The sequence below is a fragment of the Thermobia domestica genome, chromosome 3, assembly GCF_964235325.1.
Source record: "Thermobia domestica chromosome 3, izTheDome1.hap1.1, whole genome shotgun sequence".
NCBI lineage: Eukaryota > Metazoa > Arthropoda > Insecta > Zygentoma > Lepismatidae > Thermobia > Thermobia domestica.
The window spans coordinates 269,619,240-269,636,303 of record NC_137456.1 but is presented as its reverse complement, the minus strand read 5'-3'; the positions used below and the strand labels follow the sequence as shown (position 1 = coordinate 269,636,303).

The following is a 17,064-nucleotide window of genomic DNA, read 5'->3' as shown; positions in this document are numbered from 1 at the left end:
GCCATTTGACACGCGTCGTCGAATTCATCAAATAAACCTATTATATCACTATCTGCTTTGAAGTCAAATTTAGATAATTTATTTACATCAGCGTAAAATGTAACATTCGACGCCATTTTGTATTCGTTTCTAACTCTACCTTCTATACTAGATTCAGGATTTTCTTCACTTGTATTAGATATACTTATATTCTCTTCTACTTTTTCTTTATCTATTAAACTATTATCAAATTGTGCAATGGACTCAAGATCTTCTCTAAACCATTGAACTACCGAATTCGAAGAAAAAATCTCTACTGGCCCTAACTGAAAAGTCTGTGTAAGACTTGGATACCCTAATTCGTTATTCTGTTTTATTGTTTTAACTTGTATTCTTTTACCTGGAGTTCCTATATTAAATAAATTATCAATGCCAATTTGTACACCCCTAACCGCTTTCAGAGCGCGTGTTCGAATTACGTCTTCTTCCATTTAATATATTCCTCCAATATTTATCCTAAGCGTGGGAAGAATGGGTGGGTTTTTCGACTATAATCGTCACTCTAGATTAGCAGCGAGGGTGGGCGGGTCGGGATCACTTTTCATGTTAACTTCTGGGGTTGGTTAAATTATCAATAACTTGGCATATTTTCGGAAACGTACCTTGGCCAAAAATTCCACAGACCAAGCCTCCAGCATGTGAAATAACCTGGTTCAGTGTCTAAATTTTGGGGACGACCTGGAATTGAACACAGAATAGTCTTTTCCCGTTCACCTTCTAAAAATACGAAATTAAACATTGACTAAGGCGTAATCTTTTACTTCATTATGGTAACAACGATAGAATAAACTATAACTGAATTCAACATAAACTACTTGTTTTATCATTCGATTGTTTTCGGTGACTGTAAACGTGTAAGTTCTTTATCTTAGAATACTACTTCTCGACTTCGCTCCCCGAAGTTCTCTCCGTCTCTACTTCTCCCTCCGTCGAACTCTTTCTACTCCTCTTGAGACCTCCCATTTTCTGGTTTTGTTGACTTCCTCAAATCTGGAATCTGCATTCTCACAATGACGTCAGAAGCGTGTTCTCTTTCTGCTTCAGGAATCTTCTCAGTTTCATTATTGTTGTTCTGCGATCACAATCCCTGAACGCCTGTGTCCGCGATACTCAGCAGTTCTGACATACCCGAAACTGTGTCAATGTTGACAAATATTCTAGAAACTACATGACATTAAATTTCCGTAGTTCTTTCCGGTAATAACTAATTTAAATTTTGTTCTCATTTTAACAATTAGAATAATCTGCCATATTGGAGATTCCTTAATGTCAATGTTATATAATCGTTTCATGAACTAAATGCAATACAAGCTTTTATGTAATCTGTTTTGTTATTCGTTTCTCTCTTAACTCTGTTTTGCTGAACATAATTTAATGATTAATATTTGAATTTTATTTGTACGTGAAAAGATAAAGAGAAAAATGGAAAACTAAATAAATTAAATAACCAAACGTATGCGTTCTGCCGCACGCCCCTGCCGAATTAGAGGTTGATGCGCTGATTCACTAGATCTCAAAGGAGATCGATTGTTTACCAACAACCTGTATACAAAATTTCAATATTACAAAAATATATATAAAATTTGAAATACTATACATTATATTATAAAACAGATAAAACATGATGTAGTGAATTCAGTAATTACACACTTTTACGATTCCAGTGCAATAATGCTGAAACTTTCTGATTTCAGTCGTGATAAAATAGTAAAGTATTATGCAGAAAGAATAGTCCAGAGAAGTCAACTATAAATTGACAATTCATATGTACGGAGGTGTGCCACATACTCTCGCCTCGGGCCCTGATTTTTCACGACATTCGACAGATACTTATTTTGATTGGATTCTGGTGTTTCAGGGCACTGGATTATTCTTTCTAAATTAATTCATTTAACGAACCTTCCTCAGTACCTTGTGTCCTATTTTTACGCGTTTTACTCACATTTACAGTTTTCCACAAACTCTTTAAGAAGACTGACAAAATCACACAAACATTGAGGAGAGTAAAAATCACAAACACTATTCGCACGCTTTTCCCTTGCCTGAAGTAAAACAACCAAATATGGAGAATATGCAATTTTTGGTCTTCCAACTTCTACGTGTTGTGAAATCTGTAAAACCAATCGAAACAAAGAGCAATACTAGTACATAAAACGCACATGTTAGCTATTCACCACCTTACTTTTGCATGATCTGAATAACTCCAGAATATCCAGAATTCATCATTTTTACATTTTACCGAAATACGTCATGACATTTCTGACAAACTGATACTTTACATGTTGTTAATACGCAAACTTCATTGATTTCAAAAAGTATTCACTTACTCTCTTAAGATCATCACAGTCCTAAGGGTACTTCCAGTAGATATTCAAAGGTGAAATGTAGTATCCAGGCTTGGTGTTGCATGCAAGGAAACAAATAAAAACCAACAGGATGATATATTTCTCCGCCAAGTCCCTTTCATTGGAGTGTGTTGTTTATTCAACAAAAAGACGTAAAACCCAATCAGAAAATTCATAATATATAAAACAAGCCTCAACTTTGCAATAATTATAATAATAATAATAATAATAATAATAATAATAATAATAATAATAAACTAATAACTGGACAACAATATCAATTACGTATACAATACCTTCCAATTAAGAAAAAATAATAAAGGCCACACCGTAATTCGAACCCGGGTGACTGCAATGGAAGTTCTCTGCTCTTACAATTTGCCATCAACTCCTCAGACAAAGATTAGGAAGAAACATTATTTATGCTAGATAACCATAACATACACTATTCCTACACGTGCTGATATAATTCAGAGCATGTGAAAATAATTTATATTTTCTTTTCTTCTGTGGTAACTAGAAGGTAAAGAAGAATTGTAGGGTTGGGCACAAGAGACTTCAAGAGAGTTTCCACTCAAACCCGACTCGAGTCACCTTTGAGCTCGACTCGAGAACTCAACTAGAAAACTTTCCTCCAACTTGACTCGAATTTGACTCGAATTTCGATTCGGTTCGAGTCAAAACGAAGAACATCGAGCAAAATGCTGTGTGTAGTTTCGAGTACTTTCTTCAAATATCCTACATAAACAAAATAATTATTAGCAATGACACTACTACTACTACCGCTACTACTTCTAATTATTATTATTATTATTATTACTTTTACTATGGATCCATATAGTAAAACTGCAAGCTTATTTTAATGAAATATGTGTTATGAAAATTTAAAACATCCTAGGAGAAGGTTTGAACTCACGCCAAAAAGTATTTTCATTAGTAGAACGTTGTTCTAGAACACTTAGTATTTATTTTACTGTCACTAATACTACACAGGAAAATTACATGGATACAGTATAGGTGTAATCTAGGACCGTTCACTGGGAAGCTTTTCGAAGGTGTGGGTCTGAGCGAACCTACTCGTCTCTACGATGATAATGGTTATACATCACAACAAGGAAAATGTTCACAAGCACAAATCATTGCCACCCGATCCTTTCCGACAGGTGGGACAGAACCGCTTGCAAAAAGCCACTGAAAGACTATCTTCCTAGATCGACTGAAAACTATTTGCGTCGTTCCCGTTGTAAAAAGTCAAAATATAAACATTCATCATTCCACTGCATGGAATAATGAACATATAACAATGTGGTACCAACTAAACAGAGGACCGTGTTATGTTTGGTTTTTGGGTAATACTGAAATGTGGCAAAGAATAGGAGATCTACGGTAAATAATGGAACAGGTGTACGGCAGATTAAGCTCAACATACAAAGGAGGAGGTTCCAAATAATATCGGCACCTGAACATGACGTGTAGCGATGTTGTAGTGTGTGGGAGTGACCACAATATTTGCAGGTGAGGATTATGGCACGTCCAATGTCTTTGGCACATAAGTCTTTCTTGCGTGGCAGGCAGTTGATGAACTATGCTCGTCCATACTGCTTGTGTGTGCAAAGGTTCGAGGGAGGACATTGGCTCGAAGATTTTGCCAGATATGGCGCCATTGTTTATTGAGGAATATAACCTGTACCCGGACTCTCACATCTACAAGTGACGCTCTCCACAATTGCCGGTATAATGTTTGGGGAGTATATGTAGTAGGGGTAGCAAGCTCGCCAGAATATGTCCATGCTTGAACAAGATTGGTGACATATGTAGGACATAAGTTTCGAAATCTGCAGAAAGGCGGATTCCTTGGTTGAGAGTATTCGGGCGAGAAACATTCTATCCACACCCGTGTATAGTCCATGTGGGGCTCAACGTCTTGATACGTATCCAGCATGTATAATACTTGACTTTTAAGATGAATGTTTACGAATCCAAGGTCACCTTTGCTGCGAGGAAGATAAATAGTGGTGTGGCGGAGGCGGAAGAAGTAGCCCCGCCAAAGAAACCACATAAATACAGATGCAATTTGGCGAGCGTAAACCGAAGGGAGGGGAAAAGTGCGCGCGTAGTACCAAAGTTTAGCAGGAACAAACTGGTTGAGATAATGAATCTTATGTATTATATGCAAACCGCGGAACCGTTTAACCCTGGGAGTCTCAAACGGGTCCATTGGAGCCATATGACTTTTCGTTTATTAATTACAGAGAAGTTTTCTTGAGTGGTCGCTAATATTCCGTGACTTTTTCTTTATCGTGCTCCTCTCTCATGTTATGTGTGAAATACTTTGTTGTTTTAAGACAGGTGGTATATATAAAAATTATAGCATTGTGTACCAGGTGAGTCCAGTGGACCCATTGTATATTCTAAAAAGAAATACAGGTTCAATTTTTTTTGATTTACATTGCGGATTATAGATAGCAGAATAGACGTCAGCATGTTCTTTATTCTTTGTTTTCAGTATTATGTTTAAAAATGTTTTACTTATAAAGGATTTCAATGCAGTTTTAGTAAATTTTCCCAACAAATTATTCCTTTTGTACACAATATCTACTGGTTTATAGTGTTTTCTCCCTGACACCACTTCTCAGGGGCATATTATAAATTTATACCTATAATATATTGTAAATCATCCAGCGCACGTTTCACTTTAGTCATTGGATTTAGTGGGATAGTGAGGATAATGGCACCTGACAGACTTTCCGATAATCACATAAGCCAATGCCTGTTGGCAGAAGAGGAGGACTTTTCTGGTGATTCGACAGATGATGTAGAAGTGGATTGTGAATTATTAGAGTTATCTGGAAGTGAGAGTGATTTTTCTGATGTTAGTGACAGCAACGTGCAAGATGAAGCTATTTTTCCCTCTAGAAGTGGCTTAGAACATTGGGATTTAGTACCCTTCACTACCAGTCGCGGGCGTGCTGGTGCTGCCAATGTAACTACAAAAAACCATGGTCCTATAGAGTATGCTAACAGGGAAGTTGATGATGAGAAATCTGCTTTATTCTGTTTTTTCGTAGGAACATTCTGGAAACAATTTGCAAGAGAACTAACAAGAACGGTAAGATGAAATTTCCTCGTGACTGGAAACCTGTTAGTGTTGAAGAACTTCAGAAATATATTGTCGTGCTAATACTTATTGGGGTATACAATTCAAAGAATGAAGGAACCGTAGGTCCACGTATCATATAGCGTCGCTGCTGAACGGGACGTTAAACTCAAAATCAACTCAACTCTTTTCTGGGGCCAAGCATTAATAAGCTTATTTGAAACCCTAGAAAAAGTTGATAACTAATTACTGTGCCCCCGCTCTCCAACTTTCTCTTAATCTTAATGGGCAACCGTACCCTGTAGGCCTTGCCGCACGGTCTGAGGTTCCGTTAGTTACTCCCTGAGCCAATTACATACATTACAAAATTATTAAGGGAACAATATTGAAAAATCTCAAAGCCATACAAATAAATATTACTCAAATCGGTCCACGACTCATTTTTTTCTATTTACCTTTCTTGTGCTCTTTTGTTTATGTAATGTAGCGATTTTATGCTTCATTTCTAATTTCCTGTTCCTATCGTATATGGAATAAGAAAATTTTGTCTCAAAATGTGCTCTATCGTAGGGCGGGGAGCTTCTCTGAGGGCCAGTTGTCCCCAACAAGTTACGGCTCTGCCGATGACGTAGGCACAACTGAAGAATATTAGTGATACTTTATTCATTGAGCCATGTGTATATAACTTGACGTTGAGTTAAACGAAGAAAATTTCGAGTAAGTCATTAAGACACTCACACAAGTTGCTTATATTTTCTTATTTATATTTTTAATTATATTTTGTGTATATTTTTTTTTTATATATTTGAGTATCTGGTTTATATTTTTCCATGAAACGATTTTAACTAGGTGTTTGTTTGGGTGGAAAGTTAAATGGAGCGGTGGGTGAGTGGTTAGCGTATTGAACTTCTATTTGGTGGACCCGAGTTCGAGTCCTGCCAGGCTGAAGCTTTTTCAAGTTTTCTTGTTTCAATTTAAATTATAATGCATACTCAATGTAATAAGCAAGATCTTCTCTCCTCCAGAAAGAAGAACGTGTTGGAATGATGAGAATTAGAGGTCTCTCAATGGAGGCAATCATTTACAAAGTTATTTCTAGCTGTTGTTCTAGATTTGATATTTTCATCTACTTTCAAGCATTTTCTGATTCATATCTGATCAGTGTTTTTATTTTTTTGATTATACAGTATATAATGAAAAAATACATTACATACACAATAGTACATTACATTACAAAACAATAGTGAGATGAACATATGATGTTCATTGGACAACACGCTCTGAACCAGAGAGATTGATGTTAGAATGGTGAACTGTTTCGTTAGTCAGCTACTTTACAATTTTACTCGCAAAAGCACCTGGATCATGGCTACCAACTGCTGTCAGTGCTAAGAAAAGTTACATGTAATTTGGGTTGCATCTAAGCGTTCTCAGAACTGCAAATTACTTGGACCCAAGTAATGGAATTAGAGCGCTAAGGGAGGAATTACTTTTGTGCCTGGCTGTACACAACCTTGCAATTGGTCAAAGATTGTTAGGTTGCCTTTAGTGGATTGGTAGATTAAAATGATATTTTCTTTAATTTCATGGTATGTCCCATCACAAAACTGATTACGAGATATTAATATTTATAATTGAGTGCAAGATTTCCATGTATAATAGCAAGTAAGTACATGTTCAGTATTTTCACCTAATAAACTTCTCAATGTTTTGTTTCCTGAAATTTCTTTACAACTCATCAATACCGTATTTAACGCGTCAAACGAGGAATAACAGGATGATGTTTTGTAGACATGAGCAACAGGAGAAATGCGAGGTTGTGTGCTTTGTTGTTATCCCTGATTCCCTTGGGTATTTCTAGGTGCTATATTATTTTACACTTTGCTCGAAAAGGAAGAAAATGGTATTAAATATATTTCTATTTCTCAATATATTTAATACAATTCTGTTTCTCAATCGAAGAGCAAAAGTAGTATGTACAGTTTCTAGTTGACAAGATTTCTGTCTCCTATATGTAATAGATTATGGTGCTACATCGTGAAGCGAATTATTAGTTTTTTCGAGATAAGTAATTGAATTCATCGCGCTATTGTTCTATACTGTAAATTAAAGGATGTTAAAACAATTTATGTTACACAAATCAACTAACAAAGCCGTCTACACTGTGTAGGGCAAGCAAAAGTAACAATTATGTAAAGAATATAGTCATAATCTAATTACAATAAAAATGTACACAAACAAAAAAATAATTTAACTTTACATTAAAACGATAAAATTTGTACTCTGTGTCACATGTTCAAAGATTTGTTTGAGATAAAATTCAATAGGTTGCCACAGAACACTACGTGTTATCTACGACTGGTCTAAAAAAAGTGGAGGTTGAAAGTGTATAAGGAACCCAAGGCACTTATGCCACTTCAAATGTGGGAGAAATGTGAGGAAGAAAACATGAGCCCGCTATACCACTTTTGTATATAATCCGGGCGCCGGAGTGAAGTAGGACGGTACAGTGGAAAAGAAAGTCAGATGCTATGTCACTGGGTCTATACGATATGAAGTTGCCGGCGGGAAATCCATACCGTAAAACCAATGTCCTACTCTCACTTTCTGGAAAGCTGTGATTTACTGTCTGTAGAATAAAGCTTTTAATAAGATAGTATCACTTCTCAAAAAATGAACAAACACTAGGCGGAACTTAATATTCTTAATACGTAATCTCATTGCTGATAAATGACTATGTGATGAGTTGCAACCTTGAAGTTTCATCAGATAATGAAAGTGAAGTTAAATATCGTTTTAAAAATTGGCTCTTCTTTTTCGAGGACAGAAACAAAATCTATTCACTTGCAAATGCCTCGAGAGTATGACCAAAGGAATTGTATCTATCTATTGTATGTCTGTATTTGCAGTATCCGTCCTGCTGATGGAGTGTCAATATCAGAGCGAAATTTGATTGAATTCATTACACAGCACTAAATTGAAGTTCGGGTCGAGTTCACGGCTAGTGTATCAGTTTGATACTTGGTGGCCAATAATAATACCTTGATTTACTTTGCCGACTTCAGTCCTCTTACGCAAGTGAACTGGGTTCCTATCTTAACGATGAATATGATCCAACATTTCTAACGACAGCCTTGGAGGAACATAAGAGAGAAACAAAAGTCTCTTCGCCTATTTCATATCAGCCTTTCACATACTAGCTTAATAGTTTTTGTGGATATGTGAAGAATTGTCCTGAGTTTGGGACATGAAGAAATAGTCACTAGAAATTGCGAGAATTTACACACTGATATGTTTTTCGCAATATTAAAAGCAAAAACTGTTCAAAATCCAAGTCCGTCAGTTGGTTTTGTATGACGAAAACAGTTTGTTGAATTCTTGAATACGTGAAGGATGATATTAGTAAATTACCTCTCCTGCGCTAAGCTAGTTATTCTTGACATTAATAACAAGTATCTGTCACGATTCTCTGTTTTCAGAGAGTTGTAAAACAATAGACACAAATTTTCTTTGGTATTGCGTATAGGCATAATCAAACTGACATGAAGTTTTAGAAAAGCATGGGAAATCAGCGTTGCTGTAGCAGTCGGATATTGTGCTGTTTGGTATCAAGTAAATGAAGATTCATCTTAAACATCAACGTATACGTGATTTGTGCAAGTAGATGGTTTTTAACAATCTTCATTATCATGAATGAGTTCCCCAATATATATATACAAAATTATGCTAGATGCGTTGATGCGTATGCACATAACAATGACACAAACTATAAATTCTTTAGTTTACATAAATGTTCGAACTTAGTCGATATGAATTTTTATTTTTTGTAAAGTAATAGAAAATGTTAACGCTTGAATTCTACCTTGGAGGTAGAGTGTAGAATCTCAAGACTTTGCTAAGCGGAGAGTAATAATTAACACACAACGCAAAAAAAATCATGAAGAACATTGGTTGCTGAAACTATCAATATTTTAAAATTATTGGAGTTAATATTTGGATCTCCTGTAGTAGAGTGGCGCGTTGGAGTCGTGTCTGCATGGTCCTGGGTTCAAATGTCACCTGCACCCCGACAGCCCGAAATACAGTTCATTTTGCATCGTAATAACTGACATATTCAATTACTGAGCAGATACATATAAAGTGGTAATGAAACATACCTAATAGGGTGTACCGAAAAAAACTTTTTTTTCGAAATGTTAAGGTGGGTAGTGCAGAAAAGTGGCCATTTGTGACCAAAAAGACGCCAGATTTTTTTTCAGATTTTTTGGAAGTCGTTTAGGTGGCGCGCATCGACTTTGAAGTTTTGGTTATGCAACCACACACAACAATTTCACAAAATTGTTAATAATTTATTATTTTATGTAATTATTTGTACGTTATAGTAATTTCTCATTTGTTCCTGTGGCAAATATATTAAATTTGTGCCTCAAGAAGGGGGTCCTATGTTATTTACGTATTATTTTTGGCTAGAAAAGTGATTTTCGGGTAAAATTCCCTTCTTTCTATAGACTTTTTCCAATTTATTTTCAGTTTGAACTTTTTCGATAGTTTCTCGGTATAAAACACTAAAACACGGTTTTTCAGCGTTCAAATTTATTACCGTTTCTCAATCTCTATTCAGTTCTTTGTTTATTTTCATTGCTAATTTTGCTATGAAAATAACCCAGAGCTAACCACGAGGAGGTAGCTGGACTGCGAGCTCTACCCACCCACCCACTCCAAATTATCATACTAAACAGAAGTTTACTAAGAGGCTAGCCAAGATTTTCTTTTAGTTTTCTCCTTTAACTTTATAGTCACTTTTTGTTTGAAATGTCGACATATGTCCTCAGATTTCAATTTTCCTTTGATGTAGCCCTCACGTGCGCTGGCGCCGAAAACAGAAGAAGCAGCCTTTGTAACAATTTTCACACGTCGCTGTACACCTTGGGTGTGACAGGGGAAGTCTTGAAATTCTACTTTTTTTAATGATTCATCTAGTTCTTCATTTGTCATCTTCTTGGTCAGCGGAGGCTCGTGTAGGGAGCATGAAGCCCAATCCATCATCTCATAGTATTGCTCTGCATTAAAATTGATGACTGGTAAAACAAAAGTTCGTATTCTCTTACCTTTTGTCAATATTCTTGTTTTCTTAATTCTTCTCCAGCCAAGACTTCAGATGTCTGGATTTTGATGCGTTACTAAAGCCAGCAGAAGATTTTCAGGGTGAGCAAAAAATGCATTTTGTTGAATGACCCTATCAGTCAGATTTCTCAAGTGCTCTGGAAGATATCGGGACAAGTGGATCATATTCCAGAGGTGTCGGGCTCCGTCAGTTATCAGTGGTTTCTTCTTGATCTCAAACCACACCGGTGCGTACATATTCATTATATACCTTGCAAGAAGTTGCAGCTGTTCAGAGGGGTGGGGTGTGCTTACATACAGCCGAAGAAAACGGCATGCTGTCGTTAACCATCGTGACTGGACAAGTGGCCCAGGCTTTTTCCTCGCTAGACTGCGAGGACAAACGCCGCTCGAAGCAGCTGAAGAGATATCCATCAGATATTGTTGATCAGTACTTAAATCTGTTATACCTGACATTTCTTTCACCTAGGGGATTGTGATAGGTTCAAACTTACAAATTGGAAGATTTTCACAGGTGTGTATGGCTGTTCCAATTGGTCCTGAAAGTTTTGACGGACCTTTCGTTGCGCCATCTAATGTTGTAAATAAGTGGCGAAACGGCAATTCGTTCAAATGAAGAAGACAAACTGCGTGTTGGAGTGGTTTGTCGACTTGTTCTTCAATCAAACGGATGACTCCATCTTTCCATCCTGTATTTACCGGTGTGCCGTCACATCCGATCACTTGTATGTCACACAAATCAATGTTGTTCTCTATGTTCTCTACAATGAAAAATACTATTTTTAATCTCCTCGGCAGTTCCAGATGAGGGCGTTGTGTGCCCTAAATAAACACACCCGGGTTTTTCTACTAAACACGCATGTTCTTCAAAGACATCTTTTCCGTAAAAGCGATTACCTTTTTGCTCCTTTGCTAAAGTTTTATCTTTACGCCCATCAAAGTAAAGTCCACTGATCTGGTTTTTGATCTGGTTTTGACATAGACTAAATTTCAGCTCGAAGTTATTTTCATTTCTCGTGCCACTTTGTTTTTATCAACAACATTATCTTTGTTGTCATGTGAAATCATTCCCACATCTTCCAAAGTAGCAGATACTATAAGAGCAACTTGTCTCCTCGCAGCTCCTGTTCTATAAGCAGCTGAAGCAACGGCTTTTAGATCTAGACGTTTCTGTGGTTTTCCTGACTTTGAGACTGTTGCCACTGGCTCAAACTCCGAATCACTTGCTCCAGAAATACCAGTTGCACTTGAAGAGTCTTCTTTTACCGGAGATCCGGTCCTCCTCCTCTTCATACTAGTGTCTGAAATACTTGTTCCTGATGCAGACCTCTTCTTCCTTCTTTCAGCCTTTTTTTGAATTATTTTCATCATTTCAGGATCCCCTTTTCCAATTATCATTTTTCTATTCGTTTGTTGGTCCATAAGAAATAGTTTCTCTGCTTCTTTCACAGTTACACAACTTTCCTGGGTGGTACACTTGCACGAACAAATTTCAAAGAGTTTGTGTCCACTATCACTAAAACGTAGTTTTTCTTGAGTCGATGCGTTTTGCAGATTTACGCAAATTCACTGAAGATTTGTTATAATCCAAAATCATGTCCACCACTCGTTTTTTAGAAATTGTAGGAATCGAAGCCTTTGTTCAGATTTATATCGTCTTATTCGCGGTAGCGTTCGTCAAATCTGTGAGGGGAGGATTTTTACCAATACATCCTTTCTGTGGTTTCATTCCCAGAGGAAATGTTTCATAACATCACGATAACTTGGAAGTCTATCGTCGGGAAGCACTTCTGGCCAACCAAATAGCAAGTCCTTATCCGTCTGGCGCAACACTTTCTTCTTACTCATTGGAAGAACACTTTATAAGAATTACAAAATGGTAGTAAGTGCACAATGAACACTGAACAACGACAAAAAGTGACGCAATTCAATTATCGACACACGCGGAACACTAGCAGTCGACAGCCGCAAAGCTCAAGTCAGACTAAGCGTCTCTTATTGAAAACATACAAACCCCTCTGCCCACCCCCCTTGTTACCCCTACGAAAGTACCAAAGTTTGCTTCCCAGTACCAACCCCTTCTCCTGCTCTCTGTTTGCCCAACAATGATAACACAATCCCTTCCCCGCCTAAATCTATTATTGTATTTTTTTACATTAAAGTCGCTTTACTTTTTCTTATTTTGTTTTCTTCACGCTTCACCGATATAAACAACATAGAACCCTTTCCCTGAAGCACAAATTTAATATATTTGCCATGAACAAAAGAAACACGATTTTAAAGTAGAAATAAATACATAAAAAAAGGCAAAATGATAATTTTGTGAAATTGTTGTGCGTGGTTGCATAACCAAAACTTCAAAGTCGATGCGCGCCACCTAAACGATCACCAAAAAAACTGAAAAAATCTGGCGTCTTTATGGTCACAAATGGCCACTTTTCCGCAATACCCATCTTAACGTTTCGAGAAAAAGTTTTTTTTTCAGTACACCCTAATACCTAATACAAGGTAAAGTGTCTAATTACAATCTATATCGAATATTTGAGTATAATATTAAGCTAACATGAACTACTTGTGATATTCTTCTGAATGTTCCAGGCTGCATAACGGTCGTACTTTGTTTTCTGGTTGCATACTTCATGTGCTCTAATGATGTCACAGCAATACGTAGATTCAGTCCTCACCGAGCAGGCTCAATTGTATGTTTTCGTGACCATTAACTTGCAAAAATATTTCCTCTTCAGTCGTTAGAAGCAATTACGTACGGGCAATATGTAGTGATAGGGAAGAATGCATACTCGACAACGTAGAGATCGTACATAATGACAGCCAAGTGGTTAATGTTCGTTTCAAATAAAATAGTGGATTATAAGAACATCTGCAACATCTGCACTGAAAATATATAATATTCTACACTGGTAACTTCTGGCAACGCAAATGATTCACATCAAATTACGACCACCCACAGCCATCCTCTCAGAACAGCTTTTTTTGAAGAAAAACCTTGATGCTGAATTTTGCTCAAGTTGGATGAAACTCTAAAAAGGAACTCATTCTTATCTGTTGCAAATATTAGTTGTTTAAAGTTGTATATATTTATCGAACCGGGGCTTCATGCTTAACTTAAATGTTTGTATTTTTTAAACGAAGAAAATTATAATTTTTAAGGGATAATTTACAGAAATGTTAGCAGTTATATTTGTTGCAGGTTTGGTGTTCAATCCGGATGGAAACCGAAAATTAAACATCTTGTAAGCTTGATATATGGATACATTTGAAGTCTGTATTCAATGATTTGTTCTTTATGCGGAAATTCGGTCTTGAAATGCAAAATTTGAACTTGTTCTAATTGCAGTTATCTATTTTCCACGAAATAAAGGAAATATATAACAATATGGTTGGATTTTGCTTTTTGAAGAATTAAATACTGTTTTATTATAAAAGACATTTTCACAAGTTTTAAATAATTATAAATAAGGATATAATTTAGAACAATATATACTAAGAGCTCGTCTCACACTCATGGGCGAGAGCTGGCGCTTTGTCCATCGGCAACATTGTGTGATTTTGCAATGGGACTGGAATACCCAACATTGGAACTGGAACAACACTGGAACTGGAATGCATAAAATGTGTTTCATATATAAAATTAAATGTAATGAATTAATGAAAGTAAATTAATATTGTGTAAAGTTTTCAAAGATATTTACAGCTACTACCTGTACTATGTCGTAGTACTCTGATTGTACTAAAATTATATCTGTATTTAACGTTAAAATGCATATTGCAATGACGTTCGAAATAATACCAGCGTTCTGCTATCAGAAATTAAGAATCAAACCCTCGAAAACTCACACCAATAGGAAAATGTACTTGTTAGCAATACGCAGGACGCTTCCTCTACCAGCACCAGCAACGAAATATTAATTTTGTTTGTCATCTACTGTTAATGATAAAGAATTCAAGTTCCAGGGAGAAAAATTATTCAAAAACATATCACCATACGCTGAAAAGTATTTACTTAGCTCTCAAATATATCCGTTCTCACTATGGAAACTGTTAGACCACTTGAAAATGCAACTCAGTATCTGTTACAGAAATAAATGTCATGCAATATAAATTCGGTTGGTTTTAATTTAACATCCGAAGGTTGTGTTCTGAGACTAAAGAAGACAGTATCGATCAATATAAATGAAATATTGGGATAAGAAAACGTGAAAGGAAAGTATTGTTAATTTTATTGCATTGAAAATTCTGAAACTATGTCTCTCTACTCATATTTCACGATAAACGATCCATTCTGATATTCGTTCTGCATTTAAAATATATTGCAAGATTGGAAATAGATTATATATATTTCATTCCGGTAGTTCTAAACTATTTCCGAATTTTTAAATAAAATATATAGACACTTAAGAATATCAGAATACTCCTGCATAGTGCTGAAATGAATGTCGTTGAAAAGTAGATTCCTGAAATTAATTTCTCATTTCACATTTCATTTCGTGCTATTTATTTTATGTTTCCTGTTTATTTTCCAGGCCTAGGTATATATTTCTATTATGTTGTGCACAGTTACTATATGGAACTTAAACATGCGATTGAATTCGGTGAAGGTGGACAACCAGTACCACTACAATATGATGCTCCGGAACAATACTCTACTACGCAACAATACTTTGCTCCGGTACAGTATTCTACTCCGGAGGAATACGGTACTTCATATCAGTATTATTAACATGGACAGTACGTACTCCAACAACATACCACAGTACATTGCTGAATCAATTTTAAGGATTCATATGTTTACGATACTAATATTATTAGTACACAAACTGTATTAACAAATAAATCTGTAACGTTCTGTTAGTTTTATATATTACTCGCCTAGGGAGAAAAGAACAGCAAATTGTCAAGTAGAACATCTTGCAATTATAAATTCAAGTGTACATGTGAAATGTCGTATTTTACTGAAATAATTTAAAATTGACTATTGTGATACCTGATTAAAATTGTTAGGAGTAATAAAAAAGTATACATTCAAAAATCATATAATTATTTCCTTTCGTTATACATTTTAAAATAAGAAGATAGTTGGGAACTTCTCTTTTCTAAGACTGTGCAACACGAATTATGTGATTTACATGGAAATATGTTTTTGTTATATATCTGTGCAATAGGAAGTCAAATTTGTGTTTACATTTTATCACATACAATTTTTTTGAAAAATGTAAACTTTGAAATTTTGTTGAAGTGCTGTATTTTTAGGGGTGGTGATCACATATGATTGATTGTTGGTTTGATTATTCAGCGTATACTTCAGTAGTGTTAGCTGTATGAGACGTAGGTTAACAGTTTAAGACAGAATCCGAGTCACTGCGTCGTTCAATGTTTTCCTACCAACAATCGAACTCGAAACCTAGTGTACTGAGGGCGCTCGTGGTAACCACTAGAGCAGCAGGAGAGCAGAAATGTGCTTGAGATGAAAATTGCAGTATATGTAATATATGTTACAAATTACGCTCATTTAAACATCATCCAAGCAACAATTTTCTTTATTACAGTACGGACACTCTTTAAAGAGGTGTTCTCCTCATCCCATAATATTCTCCTCCTGCGTAAGAGTCTTTTTTCTGCGTTGTAATAGGGAACACTAGTTTCTCATATTTTTCATCACTCTTTACCTTTAATTCAGATAGTAGCCCATTAACATCTAACAATAACGCAGTTAAGATTTGTGTTGCCTAACTCTGCTGCAATAGTTCTAGCACTTGAGTAATTTTTGGTTTGATTCTATTGTTGTTTGCTGAGTGTGTCATTCCTACTCTTTTCATACTACAGATCTCTAGAGCTAGCTGATTACGTATTATTTTTATTCCTTTCATTATTCAATTCCTACCAGTTGAAATCTGCATTTGAACTTTGATTTTTCGTTTCTGCACTTACAACAATGAAACCCATATTTCGAGTACATCATCAATAAGCTCAGGGAACTCTTTCCTCGGTTGTCAGTAGGACAAAAGTGTAGGTAAAGTATTTACGAATGCTTGCAAATTGTGAACGAATTCCTATAAAACGAAGAGTGGAACACAGCCGAGTCTATGCCTTTATTGGGGTGTAATATACTTAAATATTATTTTTTAACGGTTTCTCGTCTTGTGTGCATGTACAGCGATCCCGACCTGCTGTTGTGTTTATCCAGTTTATGTGTTGTTCGGGGTCCAATTCTTTAAAAATGTAAAAAATACGGAACAACTATTAAAACATAAAAAGTAAAACAAGTGGTAAAAACAGAAGAAAAGATAACAAAATTCGTACCATTTTTCTCTTGGGCTGGTGGAGATATGTTGTATTGATTTGGCAAGTTATCCTATTTAATTCAAATGTTTTCTTTCCTGTAACCATGGCGGTGCCTTTTTGTGGATGGCCTTGGTTTCCTTGTATACCCATTGTAATGTA

General features: G+C 35.9%; 1 protein-coding gene across 2 annotated transcripts in view; it reads left to right on the top strand.

The window, feature by feature from the left end:
• LOC145681652 (uncharacterized) overlaps positions 1–15,633 on the top strand; it is a 152,038-nt gene extending 136,405 nt beyond the window's left edge. The window contains exon 6 of one of the 2 annotated variants that reach the window (XM_081753271.1): positions 15,147–15,633. In XM_081753271.1, the coding sequence (XP_081609397.1) occupies positions 15,147–15,343 (197 nt within the window). In that variant the 3' untranslated portion in view covers positions 15,344–15,633. Of the gene's footprint in view, positions 1–13,813; positions 13,968–15,146 lie in introns of those variants that run through there. The other variant, XM_081753272.1, reaches the window with a different exon arrangement.
• Positions 15,634–17,064: the final 1,431 nt, after the last annotated feature.